General features: G+C 41.5%; 1 protein-coding gene across 1 annotated transcript in view; it reads left to right on the top strand.

Moving 5' to 3' along the window:
• The window catches only part of LOC120037327 (C-type lectin domain family 4 member E-like), a 31,166-nt gene extending 8,176 nt beyond the window's left edge, over positions 1–22,990 (top strand). Inside the window, exons 2-6 of the mRNA XM_038983484.1 lie at positions 235–321; positions 6,079–6,237; positions 6,939–7,084; positions 7,861–7,961; positions 22,783–22,990. Coding sequence (XP_038839412.1) covers positions 235–321; positions 6,079–6,237; positions 6,939–7,084; positions 7,861–7,961; positions 22,783–22,930 — 641 coding nt within the window. The 3' untranslated portion in view covers positions 22,931–22,990. The remainder of the gene's footprint in view (positions 1–234; positions 322–6,078; positions 6,238–6,938; positions 7,085–7,860; positions 7,962–22,782) is intronic.
• The last annotated feature ends 416 nt before the right edge of the window (positions 22,991–23,406 follow it).

The raw sequence follows: 23,406 nt of genomic DNA, 5'->3' as shown, positions 1-23,406 counted from the left end.
TTAATGAGGCATTTATAAGTTATCATCTTTAAGAGTTGATTGGTAGACTTTATATCATAAAACAGCTGTGAGAAACAGTCCTATTGTGGCAGATTTTGTCAAACCCCCAACCTCTTATACTTGTGTGTTTGTGTGCGCACATACGTGTGATCATGTGTGCGTGTGTACGAGTGTGTTTGTGGGTATGCTAGTGTGTGTTATCACAGTGCATCTCCTCATGACCTGAGGATTCAGGGAGAACACTGTACAGGATGGTTGCTGTGAGCTTTGGGATGCTATGTGTTCCCCAAGTCACTCTCAACATCTCCCTGAGACTAGTCTGTGAGTGTATTCTTATCTAGTCATTACACTATATCAGACTTTCACAACAAGGTCCAAATTCAGATGAATTTTGTTATCTGTGTAACTAAATTCCTCCTCTGTTAGACTTTTAAGGAACTTGCAAAGCACATCCAAAATAATCTGTCCAATTTTAGCAGACTGTCTAGCAATGTTCCCTCACATTTTTTGGGGCACTGTGTAACGGTGCTCTAGCTCTTCCTCCTCCTCGGACGAGGAGAGGAGAGAGGGATCGGAAGACCAATTTGCAGCGAGGTATGATGACATAAATGATATTTATTGAAATACGAAACGAACACGAAAACACTTGAAAATTACAAAATAACAAACACGACGTAGACAGACCTGAACATGGAACTTACATACAACATGAAGAACGCACGAACAGGAACAGACTACATATACTAACGACAACGAAACAGTCCCGTGTGGTGCGAACATACACTGACACGGAAGACAACCACCCACGACAAACAATGTGAAACAACCTCCCTATGTATGTCTCTCAATCAGAGGAAAACGAAAACACCTGCCTCTGATTGAGAGCCATACAAGGTCAATTAAACCTGACACTTAACATAGAACAAACAACACAGACTGCCCACCCAGCTCACGTCCTGACCCACTAAACACAACAATACAAAAGGAAAACAAGGTCAGGAACGTGACACACTGAGCAAATTTCTGGCGCACGTTTGTTTTACATTATGAAGGTCTTGACATTAAATCATTATTTTATATTTGGTCTGTAACACCATGGGTCAAATAGGTGACTTTAAATGGAATTGTATTGTATTGTATTATGCCAGACACCACACAAAATAAAATGAATTATTATTACCAGACAGAGAATTAGACAATGTAGGCTATCACTCTGCCTATTGGCTTATTTGCATGTTCTACTTCTGACCAGGGTCCATCACTATGTAGGAAATAGTATAGTGCACTACTTCTGACCAGGGTCCATCACTATGTAGGAAATAGGGTTCCATTTGGGACACAGTAGTTTAGGGAAGTTATTGCTGGAACACCTATTGTATTGTAATTTCAGTTGATTTCAGCATGTGTTGCTGTGACAACTCATATTTAGCCATACCACTGACTTCCTTTAATAACAGATTCCTGTCTGTCTGTCTCAAATTAAATTTTATTGGTCACATACACATGGTTAGCAGATGTTAATGCGAGTGTAGCGAAATGCCTGTGCTTCTAGTTCCGACCATGCAATAATATCTAACAAGTAATCTAACAATTTCACAACTACATTTTACACACAAGTGTAAAGGAATGAATAAGAATATGTACATATAAATATATGGATGAGTGATGGCCGAACGGCATAGGCAAGTTGCAGTAGATGGTATAGAGTACAGTATATACATATGAGATGAGTAATGTAGGGTATGTAAACATTATATAAAGTGGCATTGTTTAAAGTGACACGTTTATTACATCCAATTTTTTATTATTAAAGTGGCTAGAGTTGAGTCTGTATGTTGGCAGCAGCCACTCAATGTTAGTGATGGCTGTTCAACAGTCTGATGGCCTTGAGATAGAAGCTGTTTTTCAGTCTCTCGGTCCCAGATTTGATGCACCTGTACTGACCTCGCCTTCTGGATGATAGCGGGGTGAACAGGCAGTGGCTCGGGTAGTTGTTGTCCTTGATGATCTTTTTGGCCTTCCTGTGACATCGGGTGGTGTAGGTGTCCTGGAGGGCAGGTAGTTTGCCCCCGGTGATGCGTTGTGCAGACCTCACTACCCTCTGGAGAGCCTTACGGTTGTGGGCGGAGCAGTTGCCGTACCAGGCGGTGATACAGCCCGACAGCATGCCCTCGATTGTGCATCTGTAAAAGTTTGTGAGTGTCTTTAGTGACAAGCCAAATTTCTTCAGCCACGCTGTCTGTGTGGGTGGACCATTTCAGTTTGTCCGTGATGTGTACGCCGAGGAACTTAAAACTTTCCACCTTCTCCACTACTGTCCAGTCGATGTGGATAGGGGGGTGCTCCCTCTGCTGTTTCCTGAAGTCCACGATCATCTCCTTTGTTTTGTTGATGTTGAGTGTGAGTTTATTTTCCTGACACCACACTCCGAGGGCCCTCACCTCCACCCTGTAGGCTGTCTTGTCGTTGTTGGTAATCAAGCCTACCACTGTAGTATCATCACTGGTGGGAGTCACGTGGTTGCCAGTATTGTGTTAATATCACACTTGTCACGTTCCTGACCTGTTTTCTCTTGTTTTTTATGTATTTATTGGTCAGGGCGTGAGTGTTGGGTGGGCAGTCTATGTTTTCTATTTCTATGTGGGGTTTTGTGTTCGGCCTGGTATGATTCTCAATTAGAGACAGGTGTGTATCGTTTGTCTCTGATTGAGAGTCATACTAAGGCAGCCAGGGTTTCACTGGTGTTTTGTGGGTGTTTGTTCCTGTGTCAGCGTTTGGGCCACACAGGACTGTTACAGGTTAGTCACGTTTGTTGTTTTGTTAATTTGTAGTGTTTGTTGGTTTGCCATTAAAATCATGAATACCTCCTACTCCGCATCTTGGTCCGATCCATGCTCCTCCTCGTCCGAGGAGGAGAACGACATTGACAACTGTTACAACACTGTGGTTGACTGATAAAGAGTTTCACTTCCATAAATCACACAGACACAGGACAGTGCAGGGAGAAGACACAGGTACAGACTTACATTAGAGTTGAGGTTAGAAGTAGAAGTTACTGTATTTGAGCACAAGTGTGTTAAGATGTCAGAAGGAGTCTATGAAAACACAGATGGATTTAAAGACGATGAGCCTGATGCAATGAAGAACACAGACATTGATGGCCAATTATATGCCAACGTAAGAACCTTCAAGCCCAGTCCAAGAGATGGAGTTGTTGCTTCAGGTAAGATCGCATGAACACACACACACACACACACACACACACACACACACACACACACACACACACAAATTACACACAACATATTAAACAAGTGAGCTTATACTGTAGTATTCTAGCATTATTTGTCTCAATCATTGATGATACAGTAAAACACATTACCAAATATCTTTAATAATGTGTGATTCAGTACATGTTCAGTGGTGGAAGAGACCCTCTGGAGTTGCTGCAGTGTGTCTGGGGCTGCTGTGTGTCCTAATACTCTTTGAAAGTCAGGCTTTGTTGTAAGTTACATATAAGCAAAATATCAAATGCTCATATTTGACTGTTGTTCCCCTATATGGGTCCGAAAAGAGGGAAGTGAAGTGGATCTTTCCTGTCACTCAACCAGCTGTCACTCAAAATCTCCTCGACCAATCAGGTTCCTTAAGAGAGAGGGAGGCAGGTCGTCTTTCGGTTACTGGCCAAAGGTTGAAATCCCAAGCCGACTACTTGAAAAATCTGTCGATGTGCCCTTTAGCAAGGCACTTAACCCTAATTGTTCCTGTAAGTCTCTCTGGATAAGAGCGTCTGCTAAATAAATAAACTGTAAATGTAGAGGAGAGACACGGTGGTTACTGTTGTCATCTCATCCTCACTGGTTAAGACAACCCACCCTCAATATCCACTTGGAGCAGTTTGTAGTGTCACATCTATTATATGGACATTATAATGACCCATGTTTGTAGTCCTGGACCTCCTGAACATGTTGATGTATATCTGGGAGTAAACAGAGGATCCAAATCAGAAGAAAGGTGAAAGGAAGGGGGAGTTCTGGAAACTCCCTGAATTATCTTGGGGCTGTTACATATGATATTTAATATATGTTAACATCTAGTCTTTGTTCTCCACTTCCCCTCTATGATCTATATCTTCCTCGTATGATAGTGTCCTGTCCATCATCACAAATAGCAAGTCCTGTTCCCTGGGCAGGAGGACTGTGTTGAGATATAGTCTGGACAAGATGACCATGTAGAGACATGGAATGATTTATATTGTGCTACAGAAAATAGTTTAACAATAAACACTACAACAATCTCTCACACGTACACATGCAAATCAAATCAAAGTTTATTTGTCACGTGCGCCGAATACAACAGGTGTAGACCTTACAGTGAAATGTTTACTTACAGGCTCTAACCAATAGTGCAAAAAAGGTATTAGGTGAACAATAGGTAAGTAAATAAATGAAAACAACAGTAAAAAGACACAAAAATTACAGTAGCGAGGCTATATACAGTAGCGAGGCTATATACAGTAGCGAGGCTATAACAGTAGTGAGGCTATAACAGTAGCGAGACTATATACAGTAGTGAGGCTATAACAGTAGTGAGGCTATAACAGTAGCGAGACTATATACAGTAGTGAGGCTATAACAGTAGTGAGGATATAACAGTAGCGAGACTATATACAGTAGTGAGGCTATAACAGTAGCGAGGCTATATACAGTAGCGAGGCTATAACAGTAGTGAGGCTATATACAGTAGCGAGACTATATACAGGCACCGGTTAGTCGGGCTGATTGAGGTAGTATGTACATGTAGATATGGTTAAAGTGACTATGCATATATGATAAACAGAGAGTAGCAGTAGTGTAAAAGAGGGGTAGGTGGGTAGCGGGACACAATGCTGATAGCCCGGTTAGCCAATGTGCGAGGGCACTGGTTGGTCGGGCCAATTGAGGTAGTATGTACATGAATGTATAGTTAAAGTGACTATGTATATATGATAAACAGAGAGTAGCAGCAGCGTAAAAGAGGGGTTTGGGGGGGACACAATGCAAATAGTCCTGATAGCCTTTTGATTACCTGTTCAGGAGTCTTATGGCTTGGGGGTAAAAACTGTTGAGAAGCATTTTTGTCCTAGATTTGGCACTCCGGTACCGCTTGCCATGCGGTAGTAGAGAGAACAGTCTATGACTGCACACAGTAGAGAGAACAGTCTATGACTGCACACAGTAGAGAGAACAGTCTATGACTGCACACAGTAGAGAGAACAGTCTATGACTGCACACAGTAGAGAGAACAGTCTATGACTGCACACAGTAGAGAGAACAGTCTATGACTGCACACAGTAGAGAGAACAGTCTATGACTGCACACAGTAGAGAGAACAGTCTATGACTGCACACAGTAGAGAGAACAGTCTATGACTGCACACAGTAGAGAGAACAGTCTATGACTGCACACAGTAGAGAGAACAGTCTATGACTGCACACAATAGAGAGAACAGTCTATGACTGCACACAGTAGAGAGAACAGTCTATGACTGCACACAGTAGAGAGAACAGTCTATGACTGCACACAGTAGAGAGAACAGTCTATGACTGCACACAGTAGAGAGAACAGTCTATGACTGCACACAGTAGAGAGAACAGTCTATGACTGCACACAGTAGGGAGAACAGTCTATGACTGCACACAGTAGAGAGAACAGTCTATGACTGCACACAGTAGAGAGAACAGTCTATGACTGCACACAAGAACACACACAATTATACACTCAACTATGCAAACTTGTTCTATGTTTTACATTAGCATAACCACAACTACCGTGTCATTTTGTTGATACTTCCATAGAGGTAAGACCTACAGCAGTGACACAGACAGAGACACACAGATGACTCAGAGACAGAGATATCAGTAGAAGCAGAGACTTAACGTATAGAGGACTTGCAGTTGACGTACGACGCCTCCTGGCGGCCATGTTGGAAGACCACCACATTAATTCTAGAAGCAGAGACTTAATGTATAGTAGACCTACATGGAAAGAAAGACCCAGGTATTGTTAAAGATGTCAAAGGTAATCTATGCTGAGCCAGATATGAACAAGAAGGTCAAGTTTGACAGAGGTGAGATGGAGGATAGGATTGTGGATATCTACGTCAGTGCAGACACCCTGAGAGATGGTGAGACCAGCACCAAGAGAGAAGAGACAGAGGACATTGTTCCTAATAATGGACCAGGAGACCAGCACTCAGGTAAAACACACACACACACACACACACACACACACACTCACAAAACATAACAGTATATTGTATGTGTCCACAGAGCCTGATAGCTCAGAGAAGAGACCCTCCCTAGTAGCTGCAGTGTGTCTGGGGCTGCTGTGTGTTCTCCTACTGGCTGGGATCATAGGCCTGTATGTCTATTGTGAGTTTGTGTACAAGTTCATTGCTTTTCACATAGTTGTTGTAAGTGCTGGTTACTATGCCTAATTACCTGGTGTTTTACCTAGTAACTATGTGTTTACACTTTGTAGATAACAGAGCCATCAAAGTTTCTGAGGATAAAAGGAACAACTTGTCACAGAGTTTATCACTTTATAAGACTAACGCAACTGCAGAGAGAGACCAGTTACAGACCAGATACAACAACCTGACTGGAGAGAGAGACCAGCTACAGACCAGATACAACAACCTGACTGAAGAGAGAGACCAGTTACAGACCAGATACAACAACCTGACTGAAGAGAGAGACCAGCTACAGACCAAATACAACAACCAACTAGAGAAAGACAGGCTTCAGAATTTGCTTTGTGGTCAGTGAGCTGGTTTTCATACCTTTCTTTATTATAAAGTCAATGTTTCATTGAGATCTAGTTCAGTGAATGATGGAAAATAAAATGTGATGTTTATTGTATTGTATCATATTGTATCAGTGTTGTGTCATCAAACAGAAAAAACATGTTGTTCTGACAGATGGAAGAAGTTTGAATGCAGTTGTTACTTCATCTCTACTGAGGAGAAAACCTGGGAGAAGAGCAGACAGGACTGTCTGGAGAGAGGAGCAGACCTGGTGATCATTAACAGCAAAGAGGAACAGGTGAGAGATGACAGCGCAAAAGAGAAGGGTGAGGTGGGGGGGGGTATAGGTCTGTCGGGGTAGATATGGTCATACAATGAGTTTCTAAAGTATTGGGACGTTGACAAATGGCTTTTTTGGTGGGGGGGCTTTGTGCTCCAGCACTTTGGATTTGGAAATATACAATGTCTATGAGGTTAACGGGCAGACTGACAGCTTTCAGGTTATTGGATTTGTTCACCTTTAACTTTCTCACTCATCATTATTGACAATTCATTCAGTACTATCCATAGTCATGGTAGCATCCACATTTATGTAGAAGTGTTTAGAAAACATATTATATACTTATTTACATGTAACATTACACTCCAAATTGACACAATACATTACTAACCATTCATTTCTATTGGGCACAAAATAATCTGAAACAGCCAAAACTAAAAGCAAATTCATCCAACACGTTTGTAGAGTCACAAGCTAAATGTAGTCATTGTATGCTATGAATATGGGACCAAATACTAAACTTTGACTACTTTAATACACATTTAAGTGAATAGGTCCTAATACTTTTGGTCCCCTACAATGGAGGACGATGTACAAACAGTGATGTCATTTCTAAACGGTTCACTTGATATGGATGAAAAAACTCGAAACTGAAAGCTGACGGTCCGCACTTTAACCTTTAATGTATAATTTAAAATACAAAGTGCTGAAGTACAGAGTCAAAACAACAAAAATGTGTCAGTGTCCCAAAACTTGGAGCTTACTCAATGCAGTTGTATCTTTCTCAACCACAGGAGTTTCTCTTCACCTTCAAGAAGAGAGTCTGGATTGGTCTGACTGACAGAGAGACAGAGAAGACCTGGAAATGGGTGGATGGAACACCACTGACCACAAAGTAAGAGATGTTAACTACTCTGGCAATAAGGCTCCAATTAAAATGTTTCTATACGGGTTATTGTCATTGATTGTAGCAGTCAACAAAGATATCTTTAATTATGTATATTAACATGTATATTATTTATGATTGTAATGTTCTAACTGCGATATCTCACGGTTATTAACCCTGTAGGTACTGGTATTAACCATGATATCTCACGGTTATTAACCCTGTAGGTACTGGTATTAACCATAATATCTGACTGTTTTTAACCCTGTAGGTACTGGTATTAACCATAATATCTGACTGTTGTTATCCCTGTAGGTACTGGTATTAACCATGATATCTGACTGTTGTTATCCCTGTAGGTACTGGTATTAACCATAATATCTGACTGTTTTTAACCCTGTAGGTACTGGTATTAACCATGATATCTGACTGTTTTTAACCCTGTAGGTACTGGTATTAACCATGATATCTGACTGTTGTTAACCCTGTAGGTACTGGTATTAACCATGATATCTGATTGTTTTTAACCCTGTAGGTACTGGTATTAACCATGATCTCTGACTGTTTTTAACCCTGTAGGTACTGGTATTAACCATGATATCTGATTGTTTTTAACCCTGTAGGTACTGGTATTAACCATGATATCTGACTGTTTTTAACCCTGTAGGTACTGGTATTAACCATGATATCTGATTGTTTTTAACCCTGTAGGTACTGCTATTAACCATGATATCTGACTGTTGTTAACCCTGTAGGTACTGGTATTAACCATGATATCTGACTGTTTTTAACCCTGTAGGTACTGGTATTAACCATGATATCTGACTGTTTTTAACCCTGTAGGTACTGGTATTAACCATGATATCTGACTGTTTTTAACCCTGTAGGTACTGGTATTAACCATGATATCTGACTGTTTTAACCCTGTAGGTACTGGTATTAACCATGATATCTGACGGTTGTTAACCCTGTAGGTACTGGTATTAACCATGATATCTGACTGTTGTTAACCATGTAGATACTGGTATTAACCATGATATCTGACTGTTATTAACCCTGTAAGTGCTGGTATTAACCATGATATCTGACTTTTGTTAACCCTGTATGTACTGGTATTAACCATGATATCTGACTGTTGTTAACCTTGTAGGTACTGGTATTAACCATGATATCTGACTGTTTTTAACCCTGTAGGTACTGGTATTAACCATGATATCTGACTGTTTTTAACCCCGTAGGTACTGGTATTAACCATGATATCTGACTGTTGTTAACCCTGTAGGTACTGGTATTAACCATGATATCTGACTGTTTTTAACCCTGTAGGTATTGGTATTAACCATGATATCTGTAGGTACTGGTATTAACCATGATATCTGACTGTTTTAACCCTGTAGGTACTGGTATTAACCATGATATCTGACTGTTTTTAACCCTGTAGGTACTGGTATTAACCATGATATCTGACTGTTTTTAATCCTGTAGGTACTGGTATTAACCATGATATCTGACTGTTTTTAACCCTGTAGGTACTGGTATTAACCATGATATCTGACTGTTGTTAACCCTGTAGGTACTGGTATTAACCATGATATCTGACTGTTGTTAACCCTGTAGTTACTGGTATTAACCATGCTATCTGACTCTTTTTAACCCTGTAAGTGCTGGTATTAACCATGATATCTGACTGTTTTTAACCTTGTAGGTACTGGTATTAACCATGATATCTGACTGTTGTTAACCTTGTAGGTACTGGATTGACAAACAGCCTGATAATGCAGGTATTACTGGGGAAGACTGTGCTGAGATACAGGAAGATCAGAGTCATCTAAAGGCATGGAATTACTTGTCATGTGACAGCAAACTCAACTGGATTTGTGAGAAAGTGTTTTAAAATCACCATGACAACATGATGTAACACATACAGCAACCTACAGTTCTCTCTCTCTGTGTCTCAAACCAACTCACATGTTGTATTTCTTTGTATTAACATATTAATAAAAACCTTACTTATTTCCTGACATAACTTCCTGTGTATGAGTCAACATCAAGTACATTTGATTTTGTCAACACTCTGCATGCAGTGCATTTCACCATTTCCAGATAAAATGCAATCTTCTTACTTGCTACAGATATTTACATGCTCCAATTTAGACCTGGTGATAACATTCTCAACAGTCCCAAACCACCATTACATACACTATAGGAGTTGACTGTGTCACTAATCAATGAGTGTAGTAGAGATATCAAAGGGTATCAATGGATGTTACTTAATAATTGTTGACAGTCAGTCTTTGTTGTCAAGTTACATTTAGGCACAATATCAAATGCTCACATTTAACTGCTGTCCCCTTATATGGGTAACAAAAGAGGGAAGTGAAGTGGGTATTTTCAGTGGTTCAACCAGCTGTCACTCAAACTCAACCAATCAGGTTCATTACGAGAGAAGTGGGCTGTGTCCAATTATGTCGCCATCTCATCCTCACTGGTTAAGACTACTCACCCTCAAAATCCACTTGAGCAGTTTGTACTGTCAAAGCAATTGTATGGATATTTTAGGGTAGCCTAGTGGTTAGAGTGTTGGGTTAGTAACTGAGAGGTTGCAAGTTCAAATCCCTGAGCTGACAAGGTACAAATCTGTCGTTCTGCCCCTAAACAGGCAGTTAACCCACTGTTCCTAGACTGTCTTTGAAAATAAGAAGTTGTTCTTAACTGACTTGCCTGGTTAAATAAAGGTAAAAAATAATGACCCATGTTTGTAGTCCTGGACCTCCTGAACATGTTGATGTATATTTGGGAGTAAACAGAGGGTCCAAATCAGCAGAAAGGAAGGGGGAGTTCTGGAAACTCCCTGAATTATCTTGGGGCTGTTACATATGATATTTACCAATCCCCAGTGAGGGCTACCAAGCATCTCCTCCAAGGGGAAAAGGGTTACTGGTCTAGAAGCACTGTTTCGATTGCTCCAACAGTTTTGTTTCGTACTGCAGTTTAATTAACGGAAGCAAGTCAGTCAGATTTGAAAATGTGTAATAAGACACTTTAGTCATCACCTTTGTGCACAAAATATCCATTGAATTATTCGGATAATTTTCCACTGAAAAATATTTTTAAAATGTATATTCATCTAATGTCTGCCATGTTTTTGATGACATAATGACGACATCACTGCTCGCGCTGCTCCCAGGGTGCACTGAGTGCTGGTGAGCATGTGATGTTGGGCTGAGTAAACCGGATGCAACCCAGATATACATGTGATTACCTTGATAACAACGGGTTCTTATTATACCTCAGTGGTCTCCTCTGACTGTCCGTTAGCATGCAGCTCCTCAAACTGTTGTTATTACACCTCAGTGGTCTTCTCTGACTGTCCGTTAGCATGCAGCTCCTCAAACTGTTGTTATTACACCTCAGTGGTCTCCTATGACTGTCCGTTAGCATGCAGCTCCTCAAACTGTTGTTATTATACCTCAGTGGTCTCCTCTGACTGTCCGTTAGCATGCAGCTCCTCAAACTGTTGTTATTATACCTCAGTGGTCTCCTCTGACTGTCCGTTAGCATGCAGCTCCTCAAACTGTTGTTATTATACCTCAGTGGTCTCCTCTGACTGTCCGTTAGCATGCAGCTCCTCAAACTGTTGTTATTATACCTCAGTGGTCTCCTCTGACTGCCTGTTAGCATGCAGCTCCTCAAACTGTTGTTATTATACCTCAGTGGTCTCCTCTGACTGCCTGTTAGCATGCAGCTCCTCAAACTGTTGTTATTATACCTCAGTGGTCTCCTCTGACTGTCCGTTAGCATGCAGCTCCTCAAACTGTTGTTATTATACCTCAGTGGTCTCCTCTGACTGTCCGTTATCATGCAGCTCCTCAAACTGTTGTTATTATACCTCAGTGGTCTCCTCTGACTGTCCGTTAGCATGCAGCTCCTCAAACTGTTGTTATTATACCTCAGTGGTCTCCTCTGACTGTCCGTTAGCATGCAGCTCCTCAAACTGTTGTTATTATACCTCAGTGGTCTCCTCTGACTGTCCGTTAGCATGCAGCTCCTCAAACTGTTGTTATTACACCTCAGTGGTCTCCTCTGACTGTCCGTTAGCATGCAGCTCCTCAAACTGTTGTTATTATACCTCAGTGGTCTCCTCTGACTGCCCGTTAGCATACAGCTCCTCAAACTGTTGTTATTATACCTCAGTGGTCTCCTCTGACTGTCCGTTAGCATGCAGCTCCTCAAACTGTTGTTATTATACCTCAGTGGTCTCCTCTGACTGCCCGTTAGCATGCAGCTCCTCAAACTGTTGTTATTATACCTCAGTGGTCTCCTCTGACTGCCCGTTAGCATGCAGCTCCTCAAACTGTTGTTATTATACCTCAGTGGTCTCCTCTGACTGCCCGTTAGCATGCAGCTCCTCAAACTGTTGTAATTATACCTCAGTGGTCTCCTCTGACTGTCCGTTAGCATGCAGCTCCTCAAACTGTTGTTATTATTATACCTCAGTGGTCTCCTCTGACTGTCCGTTAGCATGCAGCTCCTCAAACTGTTGTTATTATTATACCTCAGTGGTCTCCTCTGACTGTCCGTTAGCATGCAGCTCCTCAAACTGTTGTTATTATACCTCAGTGGTCTCCTCTGACTGTCCGTTAGCATGCAGCTCCTCAAACTGTTGTTATTATACCTCAGTGGTCTCCTCTGACTGTCCGTTAGCATGCAGCTCCTCAAACTGTTGTTATTATACCTCAGTGGTCTCCTCTGACTGTCCGTTAGCATGCAGCTCCTCAAACTGTTGTTATTATACCTCAGTGGTCTCCTCTGACTGTCCGTTAGCATGCAGCTCCTCAAACTGTTATTATTATACCTCAGTGGTCTCCTCTGACTGTCCGTTAGCATGCAGCTCCTCAAACTGTTGTAATTATACCTCAGTGGTCTCCTCTGACTGTCCGTTAGCATGCAGCTCCTCAAACTGTTGTTATTATACCTCAGTGGTCTCCTATGACTGTCCGTTAGCATGCAGCTCCTCAAACTGTTGTTATTATACCTCAGTGGTCTCCTCTGACTGCCCGTTAGCATACAGCTCCTCAAACTGGCAGCGCTCTGCCAACCTCACCATCGGTGTCAACGAGACAGGCATCGTCTGCATCACCATATGCCCGGGCAAAGGGACCCTCAACACTTCTATGGCGGTGGGCCCCAGAGCCAAAAAAATGACCCTGTGGACTGCAGAGCCACCAGCTGTTCAAAGAAGTTAGAACTGGTGGTAGTGGACAGGGATGGCAACGTGGGTGTGTGTCTGGGCTCAGTGAAGGACTCTGTTGGGGTGGTTGTGAGCTCTACAGCCCAAGACCCAGTTTACCAAAAGCATCTTAAGGCTCCATCACTATTTCCACAGGATCCTATTCTTCTAAGATGCACTTAGCCTTAATATGCTTTTGGGAAACTGTGTCCTGGTCTCTGTCACCAACTGTATTACCTGTAGTTAATACTACATCCACCCAGGTCTCTGTCACCAACACTACAGCTGTACCTGTAGTTAGTACTACATTCACCCAGGTCTCTGTCACCAACACTACAGCTGTACCTGTAGTTAGTACTACATCCACCCAGGTCTCTGTCACCAACACTACATCTGTACCTGTAGTTAGTACTACATCCACCCAGGTCTCTGTCACCAACACTACAGCTGTACATGTAGTTAGTACTACATTCACCCAGGTCTCTGTCACCAACACTACAGCTGTACCTGTAGTTAGTACTACATCCACCCAGGTCTCTGTCACCAACACTACAGCTGTACCTGTAGTTAGTACTACATCCACCCAGGTCTCTGTCACCAACGCTACAGCTGTACCTGTAGTTAGTACTACATCCACCCAGGTCTCTGTCACCAACGCTACAGCTGTACCTGTAGTTAGTACTACATTTACCCAGGTCTCTGTCACCAACACTACAGCTGTACCTGTAGTTAGTACTACATTCACCCAGGTCTCTGTCACCATCACTACAGCTGTACCTGTAGTTAGTACTACATCCACCCAGGTCTCTGTCACCAACACTACAGCTGTACCTGTAGTTAGTACTACATTCACCCAGGTCTCTGTCACCAACACTACAGCTGTACCTGCAGATAGGTCTACATCCACCCAGGTCTCTGTCACCAACACTACAGCTGTACCTTTAGTTAGTACAACATTTACCCAGGTCTCTGTCACCAACACTACAGCTGTACCTGTAGTTAGTACTACATTCACCCAGGTCTCTGTCACCATCACTACAGCTGTACCTGTAGTTAGTACTACATCCACCCAGGTCTCTGTCACCAACACTACAGCTGTACCTGTAGTTAGTACTACATCCACCCAGGTCTCTGTCACCAACACTACAGCTGTACCTGTAGTTAGTACTACATCCACCCAGGTCTCTGTCACCAACACTACAGCTGTACCTGTAGTTAGTACTACATCCACCCAGGTCTCTGTCACCAACACTACAGCTGTACCTGTAGTTAGTACTACATCCACCCAGGTCTCTGTCACCAACACTACAGCTGTACCTGTAGTTAGTACTACATCCACCCAGGTCTCTGTCACCAACACCACAGCTGTACCTGTAGTTAGTACTACATCCACCCAGGTCTCTGTCACCAACACTACAGCTGTACCTGTAGTTAGTACTACATCCACCCAGGTCTCTGTCACCATCACTACAGCTGTACCTGTAGTTAGTACTACATCCACCCAGGTCTCTGTCACCAACACTACAGCTGTACCTGTAGTTAGTACTACATTCACCCAGGTCTCTGTCACCAACACTACAGCTGTACCTGTAGTTAGTACTACATCCACCCAGGTCTCTGTCACCAACACCACAGCTGTACCTGTAGTTAGTACTACATCCACCCAGGTCTCTGTCACCAACACTACAGCTGTACCTGTAGTTAGTACTACATCCACCCAGGTCTCTGTCACCAACACTACAGCTGTACCTGTAGTTAGTACTACATCCACCCAGGTCTCTGTCACCAACACTACAACTGTACCTGTAGTTAGTACTACATCCACCCAGGTCTCTGTCACCAACACTACAGCTGTACCTGTAGTTAGTACTACATCCACCCAGGTGTCTGTCACCAACACTACAGCTGTACCTGTAGTTAGTACTACATCCACCCAGGTCTCTGTCACCAACACTACAGCTGTACCTGTAGTTAGTACTACATCCACCCAGGTCTCTGTCACCAACTTTACCTGTAGTTAGTACTACATCCACCCAGGTCTCTGTCACCAACACCACAGCTGTACCTGTAGTTAGTACTACATCCAGCAGAGGGCCACCTTTGACTCTGTCCCTGTATCTTAGGATCTGTGTGATGCTTTCTCTCCTCCTGTGGAAAAGAGTAGAGCTGTAGAATTGTATAATAGTTCACGTAGGTAGATGTCATGTGGAACAGTGGAATCAGTGCAGAGAGAGTTGTGTTACTAGATGTAACCAGTATGTATATGTTATGTTGTACTAAAAGACAGGGTGGAAATATGAAAGTTTTGGCATAAAACATGTGAAGGGTTTTTATTCTTTCTATTCTCTTAAAACTGAAACTATGGAGATGTTGTCAGAACTTCTGCTTTTTCATTCTGAGTAACTCTTCACAGTCAGCATAGATAGAACAAAGACCCCCATATGGTCATTTTTGGTCGGTCACACTTCGGGGGGAGGTTTCCCCTAGGTACAGATCTAGGAACAGGTTTCTTTCCCCCAATCTTAACCTTAACCTTTGTGGTGGAAATGCAAAACTGACCCAAGATCAACTTCTCCTTACACTTCCAGTCACAGAATGAGAGCCATAATGTGCTCTCCATTGAAGGCTGAGGCTACTGTAAACTCAGTCAGAATATATGTAGTGTACATGTAAATTAAAAAGATCCCAATTTACTTTAGCCGATCCAAAATTGGGACCCTATGAATTCACACATAGATCACATAGCATGATATAAGGTCATATCATGTCGTATATTATCAAACTAAGGCTGGTGGGAGTCACATGGTGGCCAGTGTTTTGTTGATTTCACAATTTATCATCCACTGTGGTTGACTGATAAAGAGTTTCACTACCTAAAGTCACACAGACCCAGGACAGTGCAGGGAGAAGACACAGCTACAGACGTATATTGGAGTTGAGGTTAGAAGTAGAAGTTACTGTATTTGACCACAAGTGTGTTAAGATGTCAGAGGGAGTCTATGAAATCTCAGATGGATTTGAAGACGATGAGCCTGATGCAATGAAGAACACAGACATTGATGGCCAATTATATTCCAACGTAAGAACCTTCAAGCCCAGTCCAAGAGATGGAGTTGTTGCTTCAGGTAAGATTGCATGAACATACATACACACACACACACACACACACACACACACACACACACACACACACACACACACACACACACACACACACACACACACACACACACACACACACACACACACACACACACACACACACACACACACACACACACACACAAACTACACATTATACATTAAACAGATTTATTTGTCCCAATCCTGGATGATGCAGTAAAACACATTACCAACGATCTTTAATGTGTGATTCAGTACATTTTCTGTGGTGGAAGAGACCCTCTGGAGTTGCTGCAGCGTGTGTGGGGCTGCTGTGTGTTCTCATAATACTATTTGACAGTCAGTCTTTGTTGTCAAGTTACACATAAGCACAATATCAAATGCTCATATTTGATTATTGTTCCTCCATATGGGTCCCAAAAGAGGGAAGTGAAGTGGATCTTTTCAGTCATTCAACCAGCTGTCACTCAAAATCTCCTCGACCAATCAGGTTCATGAAGAGAGACGGCGGCAGGACTTCTAGCAGTTAAGATCACTAGGCCAGTAACCGAAAGGTTGCTGGATCGAATTCCTGAGCCGACTACGTGAAAAATCTGTCGATGTGCCCTTGAGCAAGGCACTTAAACATACTTTTGTAAGTCATTCTGGATAAGAGCGTCTGCTAAATTGGGGGGCTGAGCGGCGCAGCGGTCTAAAGCACTGCATTGAAGTGCAAGAGCCATCACTACAGACCTGTGTTCAATCCAAGGCTGTATAACAACCGACCATGATCAGTAGTCCCATAGAGCGGCGCACAATTGGCCCAGCGTCGTCCGGGTTAGGGGGAGGTTTGGCCGGGCTAGGTTGTCATTGTAAATAAGAACTTGTTCTTAATTTACTTACCTAGTTAACATTTAAAAAAATTACTAATGGGTAAATGTAGAGGAAAGCCATGGTGGTTACTGTTGTCATCTCATCCTCACTGGTTAAGACTACCCACCCTCAATATCCACTTGGACCAGTTTGTAGAGTCACATCTATTATATGGACATTATAATGACCCATGTTTGTAGTCCTGGACCTCCTTAACATGTTGCTGTATATTTGGGAGTAAACAGAGGGTCCAGATCAGCAGACAGGTGAAAGGAAGGGAGAGTTCTGGAAACTTCCTGAATTATCTTGGGGCTGTTACATATGAAGTTTAATATATGTTAACAACTAGCCTTTGTTGTCCACTTCCCCTCTATGATCTATATCTTCCTGGTATAATAGTGTCCTGTCCATCATCACAAATAGCAAGTCCTATTTCCTGGGCAGGAGGACTGTGTTGAGATATACTCTGGACAAGGTGACCATGTAGAGACATTACATTATTTATATTGTGCTGCAGAAAATGGTTTAACAATAACCACTGTAAAAATCTCTCACACACATACACACAGCACGGACGCAAGAATGCAAACGTGTTCTATTTTTGTATGAGAGAGAGAGAGAGAGAGAGAGAGAGCGAGAGAGAGAGAGAGAGAGAGAGAGAGCGAGAGAGAGAGAGAGAGAGAGAGAGAGAGAGAGAGAGAGAGAGAGAGAGAGAGAGATCCAGTTTTGATATTTGCCACAATTGTCATCATTCCATGTCTTTACAGGGTCATCTAGTCCTATGTTTTTACAGCATTAAAGACACTGTCAAAGATGAGCATACCATTATCAACACATTTTTTGTCTCTCTCTCTTTCCATTACATTTTCAAATGCAAATAGTACTTGGCTTCTATAATACATCTACAGTTCTCATGGAATGACATCCATGAGTCAAAACATATATTTTTAGGAACATGATTGGAAGCTCTCTCTCTCATAGTTTTTCTGGTAGTCTAGTAATTACTATGCTGATAAGTCCAACCTAGTCTCAAAACATTTTGTATTATTCTGTACGTAAATCAGAGACACTCCATTTTAATATGATATATTACCTTTCATATGGTATGTATCAATGTGTGGATGACCATCATCCATTTTGTATGATATGTTACAAATTACAATGTGTATGATATGTTACAAATTTGCAAAAACATACAATATGTTGCGAATGTCCTAAAGATATGAATTCTACTAACATTAGCTAGCTGGTAGTCAATACTATGTTGATTGTTGGATACAGTGATATGGAGGAGAGGAGATAAGAGGAGAGGAGATAGGAGGAGAGGAGATAGGAGGAGAAGAGATAAGAGGATGGGAGGAGAGGAGATCAGAGGAGAGGAGAAAGGAGTAGATATGAGGAGGGGAGGAGATAGGATGAGAGGAGAGACTAATTGAGATAGAGCCTTAATGTCAGAGAGAGACATAGAGGAGGGAAGATGAAAATTAAGAGATAAGACAAATAATTGTTGTGTTTAGATTTAGAGGAGAGTATGTAATCATACTGTACTCTGGAAAATGATTCTTCATTATTTTTATTAGAAACATGTCATGTGATTTTGCAAAAAAGTGGGACCAATCATTAACCAATGCTTATCACTTTAATAATAAGAATAACAAAGCACAGATTAATAAATGAAGGAACAAATTTCTTTAACAAGGTCTACCAGCTTCCTGATTGAATGTGATTGGATACTTAAAACAGTGTGACCTGGACACACACAGAGGGCAGAACATTACTGAGAGGAAACACACACACACACACACACACACACACACACACACACACACACACACACACACACACACACACACACACACACACACACACACACACACACATACATACAAACAAAACAATGCTAATAGAAGATGAGAATGACTCACAACCTTCACTGTACAAGGGACAACGTGTAGGTTACCAACGGCAACACAATGCACCATACAACAGTCTGCTACATACCCACACACTCATCATGGTGTCTATCTGCTGTTGTGTCTCTTCCTGGAGGTTGCTGTCTGCTCAAACCACTGGTTAAGGTGTGAAGTCCTCCCTACATCTATAACACTGTACGTTCTCAGACACAACAGACTGTTAAGCTAAAGCAGCTGTTTAACAGGATATACAACATAATATACTGTCTGTTGTACTGTGTGTAGATACATAAAGTACCAAAGTATATTTTAAGGCAGCAATTAGAATTAGCCTTTATATGGAGCAGTCTGAGGATATTTATGCTAATGTAGACAGGAAGAGCTGTGGACAGGATACTGTGGACAGGACCATAGATAAACAACCTGAATCTCAGAACACTGGCAAATACACCGTAGTCATAGAGACACACACATGGAAGTTTAAACTAATGGTTATTATCCTTCCACTTGCCACATAAACAATTGTGCCTATGTTAATATGATGAGGTTGGCTGATGCCCCATGCTCCAAGGCTTCAAAATTCAACTGAGTAAAATAAACTGTAACAAACGTTGTTCCTTTAAGACTAGAGGTTAAATGTTCTGAAATGTTCGAGGCTCTGTATTTTAGGATGTATACTAACTGCAGAAACATTCATTTTCATGTTCATAATGTCCAATGCAAATCGCCAATGTGTATTTCCAACCTGGTCTCATTGCATTTCTTATTATTCTGTACGTAAATCCGAGTCACCTCATTTAGTGTAATATGATAGGTATCATATGATATGTATCAAGTTGTGGATGTCCATGATCCATTTGGTATGTTACAAATGACAATTTCTATGATGTTACGAATTACATTTTGTATGATATGTTACGAATTACAATGTGTATATGTTATGAATTTGCAAAACGTACAATATGTTACGACTGTCCTAAACATATGAATTCTACTATTATTAGCTAACTGGCTAACGTTAGCAAGGCTAGGAGATAACTAACTGGTCACTATATTTCCTGTTAATGTGAGAAGCTGTATCTTTAACAACCACAAGTCCCCCTCAACAGGAAGAGAGATGGGGTGAGAAAATATCACTTTAAAAGTGTTATTGTGTCTCATTGATGCTATGTACAGTACCTGTGTCCACAGAGCCTGATAGCTCAGAGAAGAGATCCTCCAGAGTTGTTGCAGTGTGTCTGGGGCTGCTGTGTGTTCTACTGGCTGGGATCATAGGCCTGTCTGTCTACTGTAAGTCTTAAGCTACAATTCCTACAATTCACCAGCATTCACTTACAATTCACCAGATTATCTATTTTATTGATACACTTTGTTGTTGTTATAACAGATGATGGGGTCTCTAAGAGCTTCATAGCATATAAGACCAACTCATCTGCAGAGATAGAACAGCTACAGACCAGCTACAACAACCTGACTAAAGAGAGATACCAGATACAGACCAGTTACAACACCCTGACTAAAAAGAGAGACCAGCTACAGACCAGTTACAACACTCTGACTAAAGAGAGATACCAGATACAGACCAGTTACAACACCATGACTAAAGAGAGAGCCAACCTACAGACCAGTTACAACAACCTGACTGAAGAGAGCGACCAGCTACAGACCAGTTACAACACCATGACTAAAGAGAGAGACCAGCTACAGACCAGTTACAACACCCTGACTAAAGAGAGAGACCAGCTACAGACCAGTTACAACACCCTGACTAAAGAGAGAGACCAGCTACAGACCAGTTACAACACCCTGACTAAAGAGAGAGACCAGCTACAGACTAGTTACAACGCCATGACTAAAGAGAGAGACAAGCTACAGACTGAGAGAGATTTTCTTAACTGGAGGCTTACCAATCTCAGTGAGTAAACCTACAGTAATACATTACCATTAATACCACACAACTAATCATCAGTCTGTGTTCTTTCATTAAGTGTCCAGTGTGATAAATTGAAGGAAATTCATATTTTCATCAATATTTTCAAACCTGTCCTGAAGGCTGGAAGAAGTTTGAATCTAGTTGGTACTTCCTGTCTACTGAGTCTAAAACCTGGAAGGAGAGCAGACAGGACTGTCTGAAGAGAGGAGCAGACCTGGTGATCATAAACAGTGATAAGGAACAGGTGAGAGGGAGAGGGAGAGGGAGAGGGAGAGGGAGAGGGAGAGGGAGAGGCGATGGGTGTGCAGGGGGTAGATATGATCAAACATAAATGTCTGTTAATTTATCTTTCTCAACAACAGACATTTCTCTTCAACCTCAAGAAGAGAGTCTGGATTGGTCTGACTGACTCTGTTAAGGAGGGGACCTGGAAATGGGTGGACGGCACCCCACTGACCACAAGGTGAGAGATGATAACTAATCTGTCAATAAGGCTCCTTTCAACCTTTTTCTATACAGGTTACTGACATTGATGATACCAGTCAACACAGTTAACTATAAGATGAAAAATGTCTACATATTATTTAGTATTATGATGTTGTTACTGTGATGTCTTATTGTTGTTAATCCTGTAGGTACTGGTATTAACCATGATATCTGACTGTTATTATCCCTGTAGGTACTGGTATTAACCATGATATCTGACTGTTTTTAACACTGTAGGTGCTGGTATTAACCATGATATCTGACTGTTATTAACCCTGTAGGTACTGGTATTAACCATGATATCTGACTGTTTTTAACACTGTAGGTACTGGTATTAACCATGATATCTGACTGTTTTTAACCCTGTAGGTACTGGTATTAACCATGATATCTGACTGTTTTTAACCCTGTAGGTACTGGTATTAACCATGATATCTGACTGTTTTTAACCCTGTAGGTACTGGTATTAACCATGATATCTGACTGTTGTTAACCCTGTAGGTACTGGTATTAACCATGATATCTGACTGTTTTTAAAACTGTAGGTGCTGGTATTAACCATGATATCTGTCTGTTGTTAACCCTGTAGGTACTGGTATTAACCATGATATCTGACTGTTGTTAACCCTGTAGCTACTGGTATTAACCATGATATCTGACTGTTGTTAACCCTGTAGGTACTGGTATTAACCATGATATCTGACTGTTTTTAACCCTGTAGGTTCTGGTATTAACCAGGATATCTGACTGTTGATAACCCTGTAGGTACTGGTATTAACCATGATATCTGACTGTTGATAACCCTGTAGGTACTGGTATTAACCATGATATCTGACTGTTATTAACCCTGTAGGTACTGGTATTAACCATGATATCTGACTGTTGTTAACCCTGTAGGTACTGGTATTAACCATGATATCTGACTGCTTTTAACCCTGTAGGTACTGGTATTAACCATGATATCTGAGTGTTTTTAACTCTGTAGGTACTGGTATTAACCATGATATCTGAGTGTTTTTAACTCTGTAGGTACTAGTATTAACCATGATATCTGACTGTTGATAACCCTGTAGGTACTGGTATTAACCATGATATCTGACTGTTGATAACCCTGTAGGTACTGGTATTAACCATGATATCTGACTGCTTTTAACCCTGTAGGTACTGGTATTAACCATGATATCTGAGTGTTTTTAACTCTGTAGGTACTGGTATTAACCATGATATCTGACTGTTTTTAACCCTGTAGGTACTGGTATTAACCATGATATCTGACTGTTGTTAACCCTGTAGGTACTGGAATGACAAGCAGCCTGATAGTGAAGATCCTACTGGGGAAGAGGACTGTGTTGAGATACATAAAGATTGGACTCCACTTAAGGCATGGAATGACATGTCATGTGACGGGAAACTCAACTGGATTTGTGAGAAAGTGTTTTAACATCACCATGACAACATACTGTAACACATATAGCAGTTTATATTGTACACAACTTTGTTCTTCATTCTCGCTCTCTCTCTCTCGCTCTCTTGCACACGCACACGCACACGCAAGCACGCACACACACACACACACACACACACACACACACACACACACACACACACACACACACACACACACACACACACACACACACACACACACACACACACACAGACTCTCCCTCTATCACACTTACACACATTTTCACACACACACACACACACACACACACACACGCACACATGCATGGAGGTACACAGACGCATTCAAATGCACCTATTGTTGTATTTGTTTGTTGTATTATATTAATAAAAGTCCTACTTATTTCCTGTTTGTAGCTTCCTGTGTACCAGTAGTTATGTTTGACATATCATCAGAGGCAACATGAAGTTATTACATTTGACTTTGTGCAAACAAATAATGTTCAATTC

This window comes from Salvelinus namaycush, unplaced genomic scaffold (assembly GCF_016432855.1).
Source record: "Salvelinus namaycush isolate Seneca unplaced genomic scaffold, SaNama_1.0 Scaffold170, whole genome shotgun sequence".
Taxonomy (NCBI): Eukaryota; Metazoa; Chordata; class Actinopteri; order Salmoniformes; family Salmonidae; genus Salvelinus; species Salvelinus namaycush.
The sequence above is the reverse complement of the archived record's forward strand: the minus strand, read 5'-3'. Positions and strand labels throughout refer to the sequence as shown.